At 40.7% G+C, this 19,289-nt stretch overlaps 2 protein-coding genes across 5 annotated transcripts; both read left to right on the top strand.

Annotated features, from left to right (window-relative positions):
• The first annotated feature begins 12,976 nt into the window (after positions 1–12,976).
• LOC111584976 (natterin-3-like) lies at positions 12,977–15,917 on the top strand. 4 transcript variants are annotated; one of them, XM_023294348.3, is made up of 5 exons: positions 12,977–13,248; positions 13,425–13,482; positions 13,572–13,619; positions 13,790–13,862; positions 14,524–15,917. In XM_023294348.3, exons 3-5 carry the CDS (start codon positions 13,617–13,619, stop codon positions 15,633–15,635), a joined length of 1,188 nt encoding a protein of 395 aa, XP_023150116.2. In that variant the 5' UTR covers positions 12,977–13,248; positions 13,425–13,482; positions 13,572–13,616; the 3' UTR covers positions 15,636–15,917. The 4 variants fall into 4 exon arrangements, with proteins under 4 accessions (XP_023150116.2, XP_023150115.2, XP_054867096.1 ...); XM_023294347.3 differs by lacking the exon at positions 13,425–13,482; XM_055011121.1 differs by having other exon boundaries at positions 12,978–13,248; positions 13,425–13,619.
• Positions 15,918–17,007: 1,090 nt separating this feature from the next.
• On the top strand, positions 17,008–19,289 carry LOC129347220 (natterin-1-like). Its single transcript, XM_023294355.3, has 3 exons — positions 17,008–17,097; positions 17,411–17,483; positions 18,010–19,289. Exons 1-3 carry the CDS (start codon positions 17,095–17,097, stop codon positions 19,152–19,154), a joined length of 1,221 nt encoding a protein of 406 aa, XP_023150123.2. The 5' UTR covers positions 17,008–17,094; the 3' UTR covers positions 19,155–19,289.

Below are 19,289 nucleotides of genomic sequence, written 5' to 3' on the forward strand. Positions count from 1 at the left end.
ACTGCCGCAACCAGCTGAACAACAAACAACAACACGTCAACGATTAATGATTATTGATCAGCAAACAGGCAGCAGAGGGCCAGAAGAAACATAGGTTTAAAAAAGAGAGGAAATGGAGAAAATGTCTTTTAGAAAAATAGAAAAAAAATTTACATGACATCCATTTTAAATGTATAAATAAGTTCAGAAACAATAAAATTATCTCATTGTTATTTATTGTTATTTATTGTTTCATTTTTAAATAGATTTAAATAGGTTTTTAACAGACACAAAATAACAACCAAGAGACACAAAATATCTATAGACACAACATAGCCACAAAAAGACACAAAATATCTACAAAGAAACACAAAATGACCTTAAAGAGACACAAAATAACTACAAAATGACTCAAAATAACCTTACGGAGACACAAAATGACACAGAATTACAATAAAAAGAGACAAAATTACCACAAAAAGACACAAATAGCTACAAAAAGACACATAATAACCTTAAAGAGACACAAGATGACCACAAAAGACACACAATGACCGCATAGCTTCACGACTGAACATGTTTGTGTGGAAGTATTTGACGTCCAGAAACCAGCTGCAGGGTGTTCCTCAGGTTGTGACACCAGAACTTCAGCTCCTTTTGTGTTGTTGCTTCATGCTAAGCTAAGTTAGCGTGTGGAGCTTCAGGCCAGATCAGCTGCTGTTTAGTCTGCACGTCTCCTCCAGATGTGGCTCTGGTTCCAGCTGTTAACGGAGCTCATCCAGTTAGCCTCGGGTTACCGGCCGTGATGTCAGCACGCTGTCCGTCTGCGTCATCCCACCGCCGGCTCTGATCCGGAGACCAAACACAGGAAGCAGCCTCTTGTCTTCGGCTTCCAGCGGTTCAAGGTGTGAGAGGAGATTTTAAAAACACACACCGGCCTGTTAGCGTTCAGCTGACGGGTCACTTTTTATCCATCTGATTACTGATAATTTCCCTTTGAAAGAAGTAAACACTGTTTTTTTCTAAAACACTTACTACTCAAAATGAGATGCAATGGTAATTAACACAAAAACAACACAAAAAGACCAAAAATAGACAAAATGACAGAAGTGAGACAAAAAAATGACACAAGTAAAACACAAAATGGAAAAATGGCCTTAAAGGAACATAATATGACAGAGAGACACATTATCACCACAATGACACACAAAATGACAACCAAGAGACACAAAATAACTACAAAGAGACACAAAATGACAACAAAGAGACACAAAATACTTACAAAATGACAACCAAGAGCCACAAAATAACTACAAAGAGATGACGATGACCACAAAAAGATACAAAATAACTAGAGACAAAAAATGACTACAAAAAGACACAAAATAACAACAAAAAGACACAAAATAACAACAAAAAGACACAAAATGTCCTTAACGAGACACAAAATCACAAAATAAGAGACACAGTGATCTCAAATAGACACACATTTAACAACAAAAACAGCACATTCAGACATTAAAGGAAAACAACAAATGACCTCAGATTCTCAACAACAATCAGCTGCTTCTACATTTTATGGTTTAAATCGTTCCAACAACGGCTGCTTGTGTGACATATTTAATATTCCTCACACAGAGACATGTAAAACTCTAAACTAAACACAGAGACGCTTTCTGGTTGTGTTTGTCCAGAACTTTAGTTTCCTGCTGCAGAAGAAGAAGAAGAAACCAACAGAGATATCAATAATAAAACACAAAGATCTCTGTTTGATGCTCTGACCACTTTTAGAGGAGAAGAAACCTTTTTTCTACCGGATTCAGTGAAGCGCAGTGATGGGGCTTTTACAGGAGCCTGACAGCGCCTCAACGTCCTCGTATCCCTACGCTGTCCTAGTGTCCCTACACCGTCCTCGTATCCCTACGCTGTCCTAGTGTCCCTACACCGTCCTCGTATCCCTACGCTGTCCTAGTGTCCCTACACCGTCCTCGTATCCCTACGCTGTCCTAGTGTCCCTACGCCGTCCTCGTATCCCTATGCTGTCCTAGTGTCCCTACACGTCCTCATATCCCTACACCGTCCTCATGTCCCTACACTGTCCTAGTGTCCCTACACCGTCCTAGTGTCCCTACACCGTCCTCGTATCCCTACGCTGTCCTAGTGTCCCTACACTGTCCTCGCATCCCTACGCTGTCCTAGTGTCCCTACACCGTCCTCGTATCCCTACGCCGTCCTCGTATCCCTACACCGTCCTCGTGTCCCTACGCTGTCCTAGTGTCCCTACACGTCCTCGTGTCCCTACGCTGTCCTCGTATCCCTACGCTGTCCTAGTGTCCCTACACCGTCCTCGTATCCCTACACCATCCTCGTATCCCTACGCTGTCCTAGTGTCCCTACACCGTCCTCGTGTCCCTATGCTGTCCTCGTATCCCTATGCCATCCTCGTATCCCTACGTCGTTTTTATATCCCTACACTGTCCATGTGTCCCTACGCTGTCCTCGTATCCCTACGCCATCCTCGTGTCCCTACGCCATCCTTTTATTCCTACACCATCCTTGTGTCCCTACGTCGTCTTCATATCCCTACTTCGTTCATGTGTCCCTACGCTGCCCTCATGTCTCTACGCCGTCCTCGTATCCCCACACTGTCCTCGTGTCCCTTCGTCGTCCTCGTGTGCCTATATCGTCTTTATATTCTTAAGCCGTCCTCGTACTCCTACGCCGTCCGCGTGTCCCAACGCCGTCTGCGTGTCCCAAAGTAATCCACATGTCCCTACACCATCCTCATGTCTCCATGCTGTCTTCATATCCCTACACCGTCTTCATGTCCCTATGCCATCTTTGTGTCCCTACAACATTCTCGCGTCCCTACACCGTCCTCCTGTCCCTACGCCGCCCTTGTATTCCTACACCATCTTTGTGTCCCTACGTCGTCTTCATATCCCTACTCCGTCCATGTGTCCCTACGCCGCCCTCATGTCTCTATGCCATCCTCGTGTCCCTACACCATCCTCATGTCCCTATGTCATCCTCGCATCCCTACGCCGTCCTCGAGTCGCTACGCCATCTTCATATCCCTATGTCCTCCTTGTATCCCTATGTCCTCCTCGTATCCCTACACCGTCCTCATGTGCCTACACTGTCCTCGTATCCCTACCTCGTCTTTATATCCCTACGCCGTCCTCGAGTCGCTACGCCGTCCTCGTATCCCTATGTCCTCCTTGTATCCCTACGTCCTCCTCGTATCCCTACAACGTCCTCGTGTGCCTACGCTGTCCTCGTATCCCTACACCGTCTTCATATCCCTATGCCATCCTTGTGTCCCTACGCTGTCCTCGTACCCCTACACCGTCCTCCTGCCCCTACACCGTCCTTGTATTCCTACACCATCCTTATGTCCCTACGTCGTCTTCATATCCCTACTCCGTCCATGTGTCCCTATGCCGCCCTCATGTCTCTACACCATCCTCATGTCCCTATGTCATCCTCGTATCCCTACGCCGTCCTCAAGTTGCTACGCCTTCTTCATATCCCTATGTCCTCCTTGTATCCCTACGTCCTCCTCGTATCCCTACACTGTCCTCGTGTGCCTACGCTGTCCTCGTATCCCTACCTCATCTTTATATCCCTAAGCCGTCCTCGTATCCCTATGCCGTCCTTGTGTCCCCACAATATCTTTGTATCTCTACGTCGTCCTTGTGTCCCTACACCATCTTAATATCCCTATGCCATCCTTGTGTCTGTCCCTATGCCGTCCTCGTGTGCCTACATAGTCCTCGTGTTTAGATGCCATCTTTGTATCCCCATACCATCCTCATGTCTCTACACTCTCCTTGTGTCCCTGTGCTGTCCTCATGTCCGAACACCAACCTTGTTTCCCCTCTCCGTCCTTGCGTCCCTACGCTGTCCGTGTGTCCCTACAGCGTCCTCATATATGTATGTTGTCTTTGTGTCACTACACCATCCTGGTGTCCCTACACCGTCCTCATGTCCATACAGCATCCTCATGTCCCTATGCTGTCCTCGTGTCCCTATGCTGTCCTCGTGTCCCTATGCTGTCCTCGTTTCTCCAGCGTTTCTTGGTTCGGCTTTAATGACTTCAGCTGCTTCAACGACAGCAAACGCGCCGCAGGGAAACTTATTCTCAAGTTCAGATGATTTTTAATTATCTGCGGAACACTGAAGGGAAACAAGTCTTCGGGAGCTTATTGTACGAAGGGTGACAGCATTTTAAAAGTCTGCAGGAATAAACGAAGGTTAAAAAGTTTGTCAGAGTTGGGGTCGGGCTGTTAAATATGGAGATGAGGTGAAGAAACAGCAGCATGTGATCACTTTAACAAACCAGCCAGAAAAGTGTCAGCTGCATGAAAATAAAGGTCAGAGGAGCAGAATATACGACCTGCATCAGAACAGTCAGGTGTTCACATTCACACAGATGAAGATACAGGAAGTTCAGATGCACAGTTTGGAAGGATGGATGGGAAATCAGTCAAATGATGGTCGAAAAGGTGCTTTGTGTTCAAAAAAATGTTGACAGAGGCAAAAATACCTGCAGAGAGATCAAAAATGACTACAAAAAGATGGAAAAAAACTAGAAGAAGACAAAAAGATGTGCTATGATAACAAAACACTAAAAATAACAAAAAGACACACAAAATACCTACAACCCACTACAAAGTGACAATAATGACAAAAGACAAATGCCAACCAAAGACAAACAAAAAAACAGACCCCAAAGTGACAAAAGCACGGTGGAGGCAGTATCATTGATGTGAAGCATGGTGGTGGCAGCATCATGATGTGAAGCATGGTAGTGGCAGCATCATGATGTGAAACATCATGGTGGTGGCAGCATCATGATGTGAAACATCATGGTGGTGGCAGCATCATGATGTGAAGCATGGTGGTGGCAGCATCATGATGTGAAGCATGGTGGCGGCAGCATCATGCCGCATTACAAAACGTAGGAACATTAGCAGAAAAATAAAAAACAAACACACATAAGAACTGTCATATATTGCAAAGACTCCTCTAAATGTAGAGAATAACAATATTGTGCAGGTTTTTCCATATGTTAAAATAAAGTGCATTATACAGCATTCAAAATGTTCTAAATGTTCATAATGAACAGCAGAGATTTCAGTCTGTGCAGCAGCTTCATGTCTGTAAATCAAACCAGCGACCTCCCTCTGACTTATCCTGACCGGACGTTTAGAACAACAAAGTTTAGCTTTTCCTCTTCCTGCAGTGACTTCCAGCTGTCATCCCCAATGCGTCCCAACGAGCCGATGAATATTCATCAGCGGCGATTAGCATATTGTTGTGGATATTAGCATAGCCGGTGACATGAACATGAGCGGCTGAATCAGACAGAGTGGGCAGATGGGCCCTGAGGGGACAGCAGGTCAGCATTCATTACGCTCAGGAAGCTGACGGGTCACGGAAGAAGCAGGACGGAGGCAGCAGAGGAGAACGTTTATTACAGACGGTCTCAGATATGGAGGGAGGAACCCACAAACCAGAACCGTTCTGGGACTTAAAGGCATTCATAAGACTTTGGTGGAGAGATTTAAGCACTAGAACCTTGTTTTCTGCTGCTTTCATCTAAGCTGGCAGAGAATGTTCCCACAACGCTGGCTAACAATAACTACAAGTTATAACTATTTTAAAATGAAAATATTTTAATGAAATAAGAAGAAAGACGGTTTTAAGAAAAAGTTCATTTCAGTTAATGTGATGTTTTATTGTCAACATTCAGTCACTGAATATGGCTTAAAGTTAAATCTATCATCAAGAGGTGGAAAGAGAATGTGTGAATCTTCCCTAAATTCTTAACAAATGAGCAAACAAGACGAGTGAGGGAGGCCACCAAGACAGCCATGACTCCTCTGAAGGAAAAAACATTTATAAAATTCTGTAGAAAAGCCTCCAAAACTGCAGAAAAATGAAACACAAATCCGGTCACCTTTGCTGCCAGATCTTATATTTATTTACTTGTCTTTTCTTGTTTTTTTATGGCACTCTATTTTATCTATTGTCTTCACTGCTATGCTTTCAGTTTTTATATGATTTGTGTTTTATTTGTACGCTATCCAACCCCAGTGAAGTTTCCTCCTCTTCTGTGTCTGCAGAATAAAACCAAAGATCGCATCACTTTAACGGGACTAACGGCTCTTACCGGACCCGTTACTGTTCAGCTGGAAACACTTGTGGCCCTCCGGTGCGTCCTCCAGGTGCAACGAGGCTCCCGAATGGAAATGTGCTCGGAGATAAAGTCGATGCATTTTTCATGGCAAACACAGAAGCTTCTCAGCTCCGATACGACAACCAAAGCTCAGCGGGGCGTGGATGGAATCTGCAGCAGATCCAGGAAATGGAATGTTATGAAGAAGGTGATGCAACGAGGAAAACCTCAGAAAAATAGAAAAATAAAGACATGAGCATGCAGAAGTGGACAGAAAATAAATACATTTACCTGTATATCCATACACTTTTACTGCACTACTCTTCTAACACTCTGTAAAAAGTAAACAAATAAAAATGTCAAAAAAGCTATAAAATCATAAAAAAGACAACAAAAATATAAAAGAAGACAATAAAATATTTGAGAAAGAAAATGATAACATATAAATATCAGAAACAAAACATTAAAAGGTGACAAAATCTGAAAAAAACATAAAAACCTATGAAAATGTTTGAAATGAATTAAATTATCGGAGATGACAAAATATTAAAAGATAATAAAAATTAGAAAAGAAAACATAAGTAAACACAACACAAATAAATAAATACACACAATAAACAAAAATGACACAATAAGATCAACCAAAAACAATTTTAAAAAGCAAATAAACAATATCTATATCTATATCTATATCTATATCTATATCTATATATATATATATATATATATATATATATATATATATATATATATATATATATATATTCCAACAAGCTCTCTCTCTCTCTACATATATATATACATTTAATTGATTATTTTATATATATAATTTTTTATTGTGTACATATATGCTTTTTTATTTTTTATTTGTAACTTAATAGATAAAAAAGAGATAATCTATATCTTTGAAAAACGAAATATATCAATAAAATTTCATAAACAGGCTGTAAATTTACATGAAAAGAATTTTATGAAAAATAACATTCAAGATCTTATCCCAGTTTTTTGAACAGAGAAAATGTAATTTTTTAGAATTTTATATATATATATATATATATATATATATATATATATATATATATATATATATATATATATATATATATATATATATATATATATATATAGTTTCCACAATATGAAAATACATCAATAATAATTTTGCATTAAAATGATCTGTACTATAAATTAAACCATAATAAATGTTTAATGTTAAATTACAAAAGTTTATATAATAATAATATTTAAAAAGTAATAGAAGCATGAAATGAATTTGGAATTTGAAAATGTTAATTCATTCATATATATTAAAGAAATTTACTTTATTTGCTTTAAATTCAGAAAGCATACTTTTACTGTTTACACAATACAAAAGTACATAAATAAAGTGTTTTTGTTGAATTGTCTATACTGTAAATCAAACAATTTTAAATCTTTTTTAAAATATCTTTAATTTTAACAATATTTAAAATGATTTGTTGAAGAAATTGTAAAGGAATCTAAATATGTGCAGCACGATGTAGTTCCAGGCTGTTTCAGGTCAGAACTGACTTCTCATTAAAACATCCTGATAAGTCGTTCGCCTGTAACGAGCTGCTGGCTGATCGCCGTCACCCTCAGCTCAGGCATCAATAAACCGCTCACTCAGCCGAAACCAGCCTCCAAGGACGCAGCAAAGTGCAGGACGGCTGAAAAGCTGACGACCTTCTGCTGGACGTCCTGCTGACCCAGTCTGCAAACTGAGCTGCAGCAACGCTCCAGTTTCTCTGGACTGTCTACCTCTGACAATCACCTGTTCATTAAAATGCATTTTACTGGTTCAACCCAACCTTCTGCTGAACCTGTTGCTGTGTTGGAGTCTTGGTGGCCTCCTTCTCTAGTATCTTTCTAGTAACTCCTTCAGATGAGTCATAGGAGTCTTGGTGGCCTCCTTCTCTAGTATCTTTATAGTAACTCCTTACGATGAGTCATAGGAGTCTTGGTGGCCTCCTTCTCTAGTATCTTTATAGTAACTCCTTCAGATGAGTCATAGGAGTCTTGGTGGCCTCCTTCTCTAGTATCTTTCTAGTAACTCCTTCCGATGAGTCATAGGAGTCTTGGTGGCCTCCTTCTCTAGTATCTTTATAGTAACTCCTTACGATGAGTCATAGGAGTCTTGGTGGCCTCCTTCTCTAGTATCTTTATAGTAACTCCTTCAGATGAGTCATAGGAGTCTTGGTGGCCTCCTTCTCTAGTATCTTTATAGTAACTCCTTCAGATGAGTCATAGGAGTCTTGGTGGCCTCCTTCTCTAGTATCTTTATAGTAACTCCTTCAGATGAGTCATAGGAGTCTTGGTGGCCTCCTTCTCTAGTATCTTTATAGTAACTCCTTCAGATGAGTCATAGGTGTCTTGGTGGCCTCCTTCTCTAGTATCTTTCTTCTTTGTTGTTTGTGCAAATGTCAGCCATGTGGCCTCCTGCTTGCAGATTTTTACTAATCTCTGAGAAAAACCTGCTAAAAAATCCGGTCAGACAGAGCAGAGGGCGCTTTTATTCCATGAGTCCCTTTTTCCTGCCAGTTCAACACACTTAAAACCAACAGGATACTATACAAGAATGTGATTCCATGCATTTTCTTTTGTCTTCTGCCTCATATACATATGATAAAACATGATAAAATCCTTAAAGACAACTGTTTCTTTGGCAGTAACTATTGTAGATATTTCCACAGCGTCTTGATACTGTGGAATGAACTTCCTGTCAATGTTTTTACCACAATTTTTTGACTGTCTTCCTACTTTTCGTGCACTAGGTGACTTTGAAACTGAGAAAATTTGCCATTCTTGCATTCAGGATAACTGTTATTATGGTCCACAAATCCAAAGCATTGTGTGTATATATTAAACTCTGAAGTAGCTTATTTTTTATGCCACACTGACTTGTTCTTGCAGTTTGCTTCAACTGCAGTCCACAAATATCACCCTGCTGCCCCAAATACTCACCAGAGCACCGAACAACGATGAATCCGCCGCTGGAAAGAGTCCCAGACAAACGCACTGTTTCCATCTGTTTCTTAAAAACTGCTGCTTTAGGGAACAAATATCCCACGTCTTTCATGTGTTTGCTGTATAATGTGTGACTTAAGAGGTTTAAATGTTCAGTAAAAGCCTGCAGCTGTGTGTGTTAATGTGTGTGTTGGAGACAAAGAGACGCACAGAGTTATAGATAGAGAGGAAGATGGGAGGCTATGATTTATTGATGTCTGGTTAAGTGGCGGTGAGAGTTGCAGGAAAGTTGCTGCATGAGACCATTTCAGTGGAACGTCGGCTGAGTCCGGCCACACTGGATTCTGCATTATTTCATTCTGATTTTCATCCTGTCGACTCGTCTGAACCGTCACTGAGTCTTTGAATCAGTCCAGGATGAAGACTGATGAGTTAGATTTGAGTTTTTCTGCTCTAAGCGGATGGAACAACCTCAAACACAATATGTTTGTTTTTATCAGAAAGTTTTGAGCCTCAGAAAGCTCAGTAGTGTCGTGATTAGCTTCTCAATCAGCTGCAAAGTGACACTAAATGCTGTAATAAGTCTAAAATTCACCATAACTAGAATATTGTAATTGAAACCTGCAAACATGCATGAATATTACATGCAAACAAACAGCTGGTTGGTTGGTTGGTTGGTCAGTCGGTCGGTTGGTTCCACACAAAAAAGGGCAATACCTTGGAAATCTCATTGTCTGATTTTCAAAATTATGCACTGTAAAAACTGTTTCAAAGCAAAGAGCCAAATTCTAGTATTATTGTATTTGTTTTTCTTAGATATGATGAAATATACTGTGAAATTTGATGTTTTTGGAGTCAAAACAGGAATTAATGCTGTGAATTTAACATAAAGTCAAGATCACAGCATTGTGTTAAATTCTAATTCATAATATTCTGTTTAAAGTACAGCTTCTGATAGAAAAGTCTATTTAAAAGGGGTAACACTTGGGGTAAAAAGTGATTGAAACATGAAGAGACACATGAGGACGCATTCAAACACTGTTATGATCCTGCTCCAGCTCCTGCCTTTCTTTCCCCTTCTTCCTCTTTTTTCCTCCTTTCTCCCTTGAGTAGGGCCCTATGACTTCCACGATCACGGAATCGCAGACGGAATCGCGGAATTCGCCGTTAAAAACGGAATCTATGTTTAAACGCGGAATATTGCAAAATTTGACATAATTTGACTGCAATGCTGATTTTATGTGGAAGAGGAATGTACGTCTGGGGAAAACTGCAGGGAGGGAAGTAAATCTAGGCCCCTTCCAAAGACTGAGCCCCTCCTCCTTCATAACATTGTAAGCATGGCGAAGCGGCTTCCGGTGGCTCTGTCTTCGTGGGCGAAAAAACTGCGAAACTCAACGCTAACCCCCCAGTACAGAGCTGAGCAGTTCCTGAACGACTTTTATGTGTTAGGTGAACAGTTGTTTTGCAGATTCTGTCAACACTCCATTGACTGGAAACGTAAAAATACGTGCAGTGACCACAGTGTCCAAAAGCCATGTGAGAAACAAGGAAAAGTTCAATAATAATGCTAGCAAGACCACGTCCCTACAGACGTGCATTGCTGCTTCTACATTCAAGTCATCGGACTCAAGAAAAGAGTTTATTGAAGATTTTGTGGCTGTGTGTGCTGAGGCTGACATCCCCTTGGAAAAGATGACAAAACTGCATCCGTTTCTACTGAAGCACTGCAAACAGAGAGGAGTCCTACCTGAAAATGTTAGCAGCCTTCACCAAATTCACCTGCCCAGAGTGTTTGAGCAACATATCTCCTCTGTGATAAAAAAGATCCGTGGGAAAAAGTACTGCATTGTTGTGGATGAGATCACTGATGCAAGAGACTGCAGCGTCCTAAACATCATCATTGGTAAGTTAATGTATATTATTACATTTTTTAAATTTACATGTTCAAAATAAAATGATCAAATCAAAATCATGTCATTATAGCCACACAATATGTTTTTAGTATTATCATTATTAATTTTAATCTACATTAATAAATGAAACAGACATTTAGAACTACATGTGCCAGCTAATGTTTCTTTCTTCTTTTATTACAGGAGTTGAAAACCAATACTTTCTTGTGGATGTTGTCTTCATGGATAGATGCGACTACTCAACAGTTTCCCAAGCCATACTAGCCTCCCTCCATAGCAACAGTCTGGATCTGAATGATGCTTGGGCAGTGGTCACAGATAATGCTGCCTACTGTGTGAAAGCATACAGGGAGGTCCTAAAAGAAGTGATGCCAGACAGTGTCCATGTTACCTGCCTCTGCCATATCATCAATCTGGTGGGTGAGACCTGGCAGCATTACAGATATTTCTCCGATGCTACCTCACTTGTGACATGGATGAGATCTGTCTTCTTCAAGAAGCCTGCTAGAAAGCGAAGATGGGTGGCCTTCCTCATCAACAAGGAGTGTGTGCAGGCCAAGGTTCCTCCTGAAGCAGTGTGTACCAGATGGAATAGATGGTTTGAGGCTGTCAAGTATCATGCAGAGCATGTTCACCTGTACAGACAGTTTTTGTTGGCAGAGGAGTCAACAGGCATGGCAGTCAGGAACATCCTCAGCCAGTTGGAAACAGAGGAGAAGGTGCAGACCATGACTCTCAAGCTAACCTTCATCTCAGAAGCCTGCTCCAAACTGATGACATCCCTGACCATCCTGGAAGGAACCCACAGACCCACAGCAGTGTCTGCATACAACGTCATGGAGGATCTTGGCTCCTACCTGGTGAATGGAACCGCAAAAACATGTGGTTATGGGCTCAAGACAGATGAGCTACTGAAGAAAATGAGGGTTAGAGAGAAGAACGACATGCTGGACAATCTCCATGATGCCTTTCATTTGGCTTTCACAAAGTTCTCGAAGCACTGGGACACACATCCAGCCAGAGATGTGTACAGGCTGACCAGAGTCTTGATCCCAGACAGGCTCCAGCAATGGAAAAGCAGATCGAAGCTTACTCAACATTGAAGCCCATGGCTAACCCATCAGCAGAGCTCAGTGAGCAGTGGAATGTGTTTCCAGGGACCCCCTGCCAGCTGATATGGAGCTTGCAAACTACTGGAGAGGCCTGAGTGCAAGATTCCCAGGAGTTGCAGAGATGGCTGTGCCCTTCATCTACTTCCCAGTCAGCTCAGTTGATTGTGAGCGGAGCTTCAGCAAATACAAAACTCTTCTCACACATGAGAGAGAGACACTCACTGAACTCAACACAAAGAGGCTGGCAATCATGTATTTCAATGGTGATGTCTCTGATAGGTGGAAACCTGAAGAGTAGCTTACAAGGACTAACAAGTCCTACAGCTTAAATAGCTTGTTTGAGTTACTTTAAAAGAAGTTTCAAATGTTTGGTTGTTGTTTTATAACAAGTCAACTAATGTTTTTTTACTTGCTGCTTGTTTTTGATGCACTTTAATTTTGCCACATTGAGGAAATGTGTTGTCTGTCACCTCAATAAATGTAAGTTAATTTCTATTTAATTTGTGTACATTTTAGTCATTTACATTAAAAACACACTGTTTTTGGTCGTAGAATAAGAGTAAAACAGAATTATCAAAAATTAAAACGGAAAAAAATGGAATTCCCAAAAATTAAAATGGAAAAAACAAAATTTGGGAAAAAATAAAAGGGATTTTATAAGGCCCTACTTGAGTCCTGATTTGTTTCTGCTTTGACCTGTCTCTTTGGCTCCCTCTATCTGTCTGTCTCCTTTGTTTCACTCACCTGCCTGCACCTGGCTGATTGCAGTAATACACATCAGCTGCAGCAATTACTTCACTCATTTCACCTGTTCTCTACTTCACCTCCTGCTATTTAAGCCCTGTGCATTCATTCGCTCCCCGCTGGATCATTGACCTGCATGCCTTCATGGAATCTGTTTTTTGGACTCTGTTTTCCCCTCCACTGGCTTTCCCTCACTTGGACTCAGTTCTTGTTTTGGATTCTCGCTAGCCTTGTTTTTGTCTCCAGCCAGTAGCTCCAGTCTCGTCTCCGTTCACCCCAGATTTCCTGAGCCTGCTTCCCTACCTCTTCTGTTCACTTCCCCCATTTTGTGAGTAGCCCTCTTTAGCTTAGTTTTGTTAATTCAGTTCAGTTTTGTAGACTTCTGTTTTTGTGTTCATAGAGTTTGCTTGTAGAGTTCAGTAGTTTTTGTTTGGTTCTTTCCCCCCAGTTCAGTTCTGTATTTATGTATCGGTTTAGTTATATGGTTAAATAAATCTCTTTCAGTTATTCACTTGCCTGCCAGTTTCTGAGAGTCTGCGCTTGGGTTCTCCGACGTCCCCCCGTAACAAACACACCATATTGATCTATTCTTTAACCTCACTGTTGACTGATCAGAGTTCAGATTAAATTAAAGTTGATGCTTGTTTTCAGCACATGAGCCAAAGTTTGATAAGGGCGAACTGATTTGCAGCTACGATGGTGAGTATAAAAGGAACTTTAAAAACATGAACATGTTTGGTCGAATGGCTGCTTCCTATGCAACTAGTTCAGAATCTAACAGATCTGGTTGGTTGGCTGGCTGCATTAAATATAGTATATATAAAGAAACTCTTGATATCTAACAGTGTTTCCATTCTGTGTTCACACAGCTGACATTGCTGTTGCTGCTGATTCTGTCTTCAGTCGGTCTGCAGAAAAGTCAGAACTCGCAGGATGGAAATGGTAAAAGAAAAACAAAGATCTGCTATTAATTCACAGTAAGAGTGTTCATTTGGGCTTCACCTAAGATTATTCAGAAATGAACCTGCTGTCTGCAAAAATCCTTACATAAGTGTGAAGATACGCTCTAAAACGTAATTCCTACCACCTTGTTAAATGCAGAGTTGAAAGATCAAAACTGTAATTGACAGATTTAGATTTCCAGGTGCAAACATTGTTTTGATAGTGAATTCAACTCTTTCTGTAGTTAGTTGAAGTAAATTCAAGTTGAGAACTTCTTGCAGCTGAATAATTAAACATCTTCTATCTCAACACTCCTGGACAACTTTAGATGGTTAAGACTTCAAGGCTAATTCCAAGAACTTGATGTAGTTTGTTTGAACGTGATTTCATTAAAAGTTGTCAGAATTTTTCTGTTAAAGTTTCTCTATCGGTCAAATAAAAATTCACTATAAATTTAAATTTGTAATCCTGGTATTTACCAGAGACTGTTGTGGAACTTAAAGAAAATCTTACAGAACATTTCCAGAAAATATGTTCTGATATCCTCACTGTAGACCACCTGCTCATTAGTTTAATGTTTTCCATTTTCACTTTTAATTAATTGAATGAAAAATTAACTTGCTTACATTAAAACATTTTGTTTTCCTTTTCTTGTGCACAGTCTCCTCACCGAGTCCAGATCTTGAGCACAAAGTCCCTGAAATCCCTGCAAACATATCAGTGTTCACATCACGACGATTTCTGGAGAGTTCCAGGGCTTCTCGGCATATCCGTGATGCAGAGGGGAATGTTGATCATGGAAAACTGAAATGGAAAGGACGGTGGTGGTTCAATGATCTCCCCGATGGAGCTTTTTCCATTTTCAATGATTACACTGAGCGCACTGAGGTTCTCTGCAAATTCGAATGCCGTAGCGGCACCTATATCCCCAGCGAACATTCTGGACTTGCCGTCGGCTGTACCAACGATGGGAAGTGGGGGACCAATTATGCTGAGTACCTTGTGAATGAAGATGACTTTGAGATCTTGGAGTGGAAGGACGGTTATTATGGTTCAGTGCCCCAAAACTCAGTCAGAATATGTGAGGATGAAGAAATCTATGTTGGGAAAAACAAGTACGGTCTTGGGAAGGTGGATCCTAAGCAAAAGTGCTTCTTCCTCCCCTGGGGAGGTAGTGAGTACTGGTACAGGAGCTACCAGGTTCTGGCCATCAACAAAGACGTTGAGAGCAACTTCATGACCGACATCAGGTACCACATTGATGATGCTAAAATTGTCTCGTACCCTCCTGAGACGATGCGCACATCTGTTGTCACCAACTATGAGTGTAATCAAGTGTCAAAGTCAGCGACTCTCACAAAGACGACCCAGGAGCAGAAAAGGTGGGACCTCAGCTCTTCCATCACACTCGGTGTCAAGACAGAATTCAAAGTAGGGATCCCCAGAATCGTGGAGGGAAGAGTTGAGGTCAGCACAGAGACAACATTCCAGGCATCAGGTGGACATTCCATGACGGAAGAAATCTCCCACTCTGTTTCTGTGAACATCGATGTCCCTCCAAACCACTCCTGCACAGTGCGAATGGTGGGTCATAAGTATAAGACAGACATCCCTTTCACTGCACGCTTCAGACGCACCTACAGGAACGGGAAAACCAAATGGACGTCCATCTCTGCAAAGTACGACAGCATCGCGGTTGGGGAAGTTCATGTCGTGGTAGATCGGTGTACACCTGTAGGTAACGCCACCCCTTGCCCCCAGAGAACGTCATGAGATAGTTGACAATCAGTCTGTAGCATCATTAAAACTCTCATGTAATTCTGATCCTAATTCACAGTCTGTTCCACAAAAACAAATGTGTGTCGATACAATACCTTAGATATGTATACAAATACACATTCAAACAAAAATGTTCTGTTTGATTCAAGTCAGGCAACACACTTGACCAGGTCTGTTCCACAAAAAAATGTGCAAAGACAACGCCTTGGAAATGTGTCTGTCAAAATAAGTTCTGCTTTACGGATCAAAATAAAATATAATGTCCACCTTTGAAAACCTTGTCTCCTCTGTTTTAGTGACCATTTAAGTTGCTTGACTTAAATTTTTGTAGAGAAAGGAAAGCAGCCACAGTGGGTACTACAGCATATAGGTACAGGAAACTTTGCTCCTCTTAGAAACGTCAATCAGAAAGTTGTTTAGCCTCAGAAAGCTCAGTCGTGTCGTTATCAGCTTCTCAGTCAGCTGCAAAGTGACACTAAATGCTGTGATAAGTCTAAAATTCACTGTAACTACAATATTGCAGCTGAAACCTGTAAACATACATGAATATTACAAACACACAGCATGTACACACATAAATCCTCAGAATAGCTGAAGATAAAAATACTTTTGCACATCAGTGAAGAGAATCCAGAAGCTTCAACATTATTTTTCTTTGACAGTCTGTTGCTGCCTCCTGCTGCTTTTCTGTTGTACCTACATGTACTTTAGTTGTCTTTGGGGAAAAATCTTTATTTGTAAAATGACTCAGTTACACTGTTATGAAAGCTGCTAAATCTACATTTACAAAAAAATACATTTTATAATAGTTTCTGGATGTGTTGTCTACTGGTTAGGTTGCGATTAAAATCTGAGAGACGTCAACATTTGAAATAAAGTAAAGCTTGTGCATCAGTTACACAAGTTCTTGAATCCTGCAGGAAGACGCCTCTTTTCAAGGTTTTACGTTTAGTTTTTTATTCTGTTAAGATTCAGTTTCCTTCTAAATCTGTTCACTGAAGCATCCTTCATGTGCACCAGTTATCTCGATTTTCAAAATATGCACTGTAAAAAATAACTGTTTGAAAACAACAGCCAAATTCTAGCAATATTGCACTTGATTTTCTTAGATATGATTAAATATAGTGTAAAATTTGATGATTTTGGAGTCAAAACAGGAATTAATGCTGTGAATTTAACATAAAGTCAAGATCACAGCATTGTGTTAAATTCTAATCCATAATATTCTGTTTAAAGTACAGATTCTGATAGAAAAGTCTATTTAAAAGGGGTAACACTTGAGGTTAAAAGTGATTGAAACATGAAGAAACACATGAGGACGCATTCAAACACACCATATTGATCTATTCTTTGACCTCACTGTTGACTGATCAGAGTCCAGATTAAATTAAAGTTGATGCTTGTTTTCAGCCACGAGACATAATTTGATAGGACCAACTGACTTGCAGCTACGATGGTGAGTATAAAAGAAACTTTATCAAAACATGAACATGAAAAAGACAAATATGTCCCATTTCAATGCTACTGATCTCCACAGATAAGCTATGACTTCTGAGCAAACAAAGAAAATGATCAGACATGAATCTCTGTTATCACTAATTTGGTTGAATTGCTGCTTCCTATGCAACTAGTTGAGAATCTAACAGATCTGGTTGGTTGGTTGGTTGGTTGGTTGGTTGGTTGGTTGGTTAGTTAAAAGCTGCATTAAATATAGTATATATAAACAAACTCTTGATAACTAACAGTGTTTCCATTCTGTGTTCACATAGCTGACATTGCTGTTGCTGCTGATTCTGTCTTCAGTCGGTCTGTCGAAAAATCTGAGCTCACAGGATGGAAATGGTAAAAGAAAAACAAAGAACTGGTATTTTTGATTTACAGTAAGAGTGCTCGTTTGGGCTTTACCTAAGATGAGTAAGGAAAGAACCTAATTTCTACAAAAATCCTTACAAAAATGTGAAAATACAGTCTAAAAAGTAATTTCTACCACCTTATTAAATGCAGACTTGAAAGATTAAAATTCTAATTCACAGATTTAGATCAACTATTCCAGGTGCAAACATTATTTTGGTAGTGATTTCAACTCTTTCTGTGTTAGCTGAAGTAAATTCAAGTTAAGACCTTCATGCAATCTCAACACTCCTGGACAATTCTATAAATCTGAGACTGTTGTGGAATTTAAAGAAGGTCTTTAAGAATCTATTCAGAAAACATGTTCTGAGAACCACATTGCATCCCACCTGCTCAGCTGCAAGAGGTTTCGTTTCTCATTAGTTGAATGTTTTCTACTTTCACTTTTAGTTAATTTAATGAAAAACTTACTTGCTCACACTACTAAAACGTTTTGCTTTCCTTTTCTTTTGCACAGTCTCCTCACTGAGTCCAGATCTTGAGGACGAAGTCCCTGAAATCCCTGCAAAAATATCAGTGTTAGCATCACAACAATTTCTGGCGAGTTTCAGGGCTTCCAGGATATCCCGGGATACCCTGAACCCTGTTGATCATGGAAAACTGAAATGGAAAACATGGAACAGTTATCTCCCAGATGGAGCTGTTTCCATTTACAATGAATACACTAAACGTGATGAGTATGTCTGCAGATTTGGATGCCATAGTGGCTTCTTCATCCCCGGCGATGATGTAGAATTCGCGTCTCAATATCCCGATTATGCATCCGCTGATACTAAATGCCAAGTCCCCAATGACGGCTCCGAGGTTAGTGCCAGTGATTTTGAGATCCTTGTGAATGAAGACAACTTTGAGATCCTGGAGTGGAAGGACGGTTATTATGGTTCAGTGCCCCAAAACTCAGTCAGAACATGTGCTGATTCAGAAATCTATGTCGGGAAAAACAAGTACGGTCTTGGGAAGGTGGATCCTAAGCAACAATGCTTCTTCCTCCCCTGGGGAGGTAGTGAGTACTGGTACAGGAGCTACAAGGTCCTGACCATCAACAAAGATGTTGAGAGCAACTTCATGACCGACATCAGGTACCACACTGATGATGCTAAAATTGTCTCGTACCCTCCTGAGACGATGCACACATCTGTTGTCATCAATTATGATTGTAATCAAGCAACAAAGTCAGCTGATCTCAGAAACACAATCCAGGAGCAGAAAAGGTGGGACCTCAGCTCTTCCATCACACTTGGTGTCAAGACAGAATTCAAAGTAGGGATCCCCAGTATCGTGTCCGGAGGTGTTGAGATCAGCACGGAGATCATGTTTCAGGCCTCAGGTGGAAATTCTGTGACAAAAGAAATCTCCCACTCTCTTACAGTGAGCCACCCTGTCCCTCCAAACCACTCCTGCACAGTGCGAATGGTGGGTCATAAGTATAAGACAGACATCCCTTTCACTGCACGCTTCAGACGCACCTACAGGAACGGGAAAACCAAATGGACGTCCATCTCTGCAAAGTACGACAGCATCGCGGTTGGGGAAGTTCATGCTGTGGTAGATCGGTGTACACCTGTAGGTAACGCCACCCCTTGCCCCCAGAGAACGTCATGAGATAGTTGACAATCAGTCTGTAGCATCATTAAAACTCTCATGTAATTCTGATTCTAATTCACAGTCTGTTCCACAAAAACAAATGTGTGTCGATACAATACCTTAGATATGTATACAAATACACATTCAAACATA

Source organism: Amphiprion ocellaris, chromosome 6 (assembly GCF_022539595.1).
Source record: "Amphiprion ocellaris isolate individual 3 ecotype Okinawa chromosome 6, ASM2253959v1, whole genome shotgun sequence".
NCBI lineage: Eukaryota > Metazoa > Chordata > Actinopteri > Pomacentridae > Amphiprion > Amphiprion ocellaris.

Bases quoted from the DNA above. Each gene is read 5' to 3' on its own strand.
- LOC129347220 (XM_023294355.3), top strand. The intron at 17,484-18,009 runs GTAAAAGAAAAA...TCTTTTGCACAG, and splicing joins GAGCTCACAGGATGGAAATG to TCTCCTCACTGAGTCCAGAT.
- LOC111584976 (XM_023294348.3), top strand. The intron at 13,863-14,523 runs GTAAAAGAAAAA...TCTTGTGCACAG, and splicing joins GAACTCGCAGGATGGAAATG to TCTCCTCACCGAGTCCAGAT.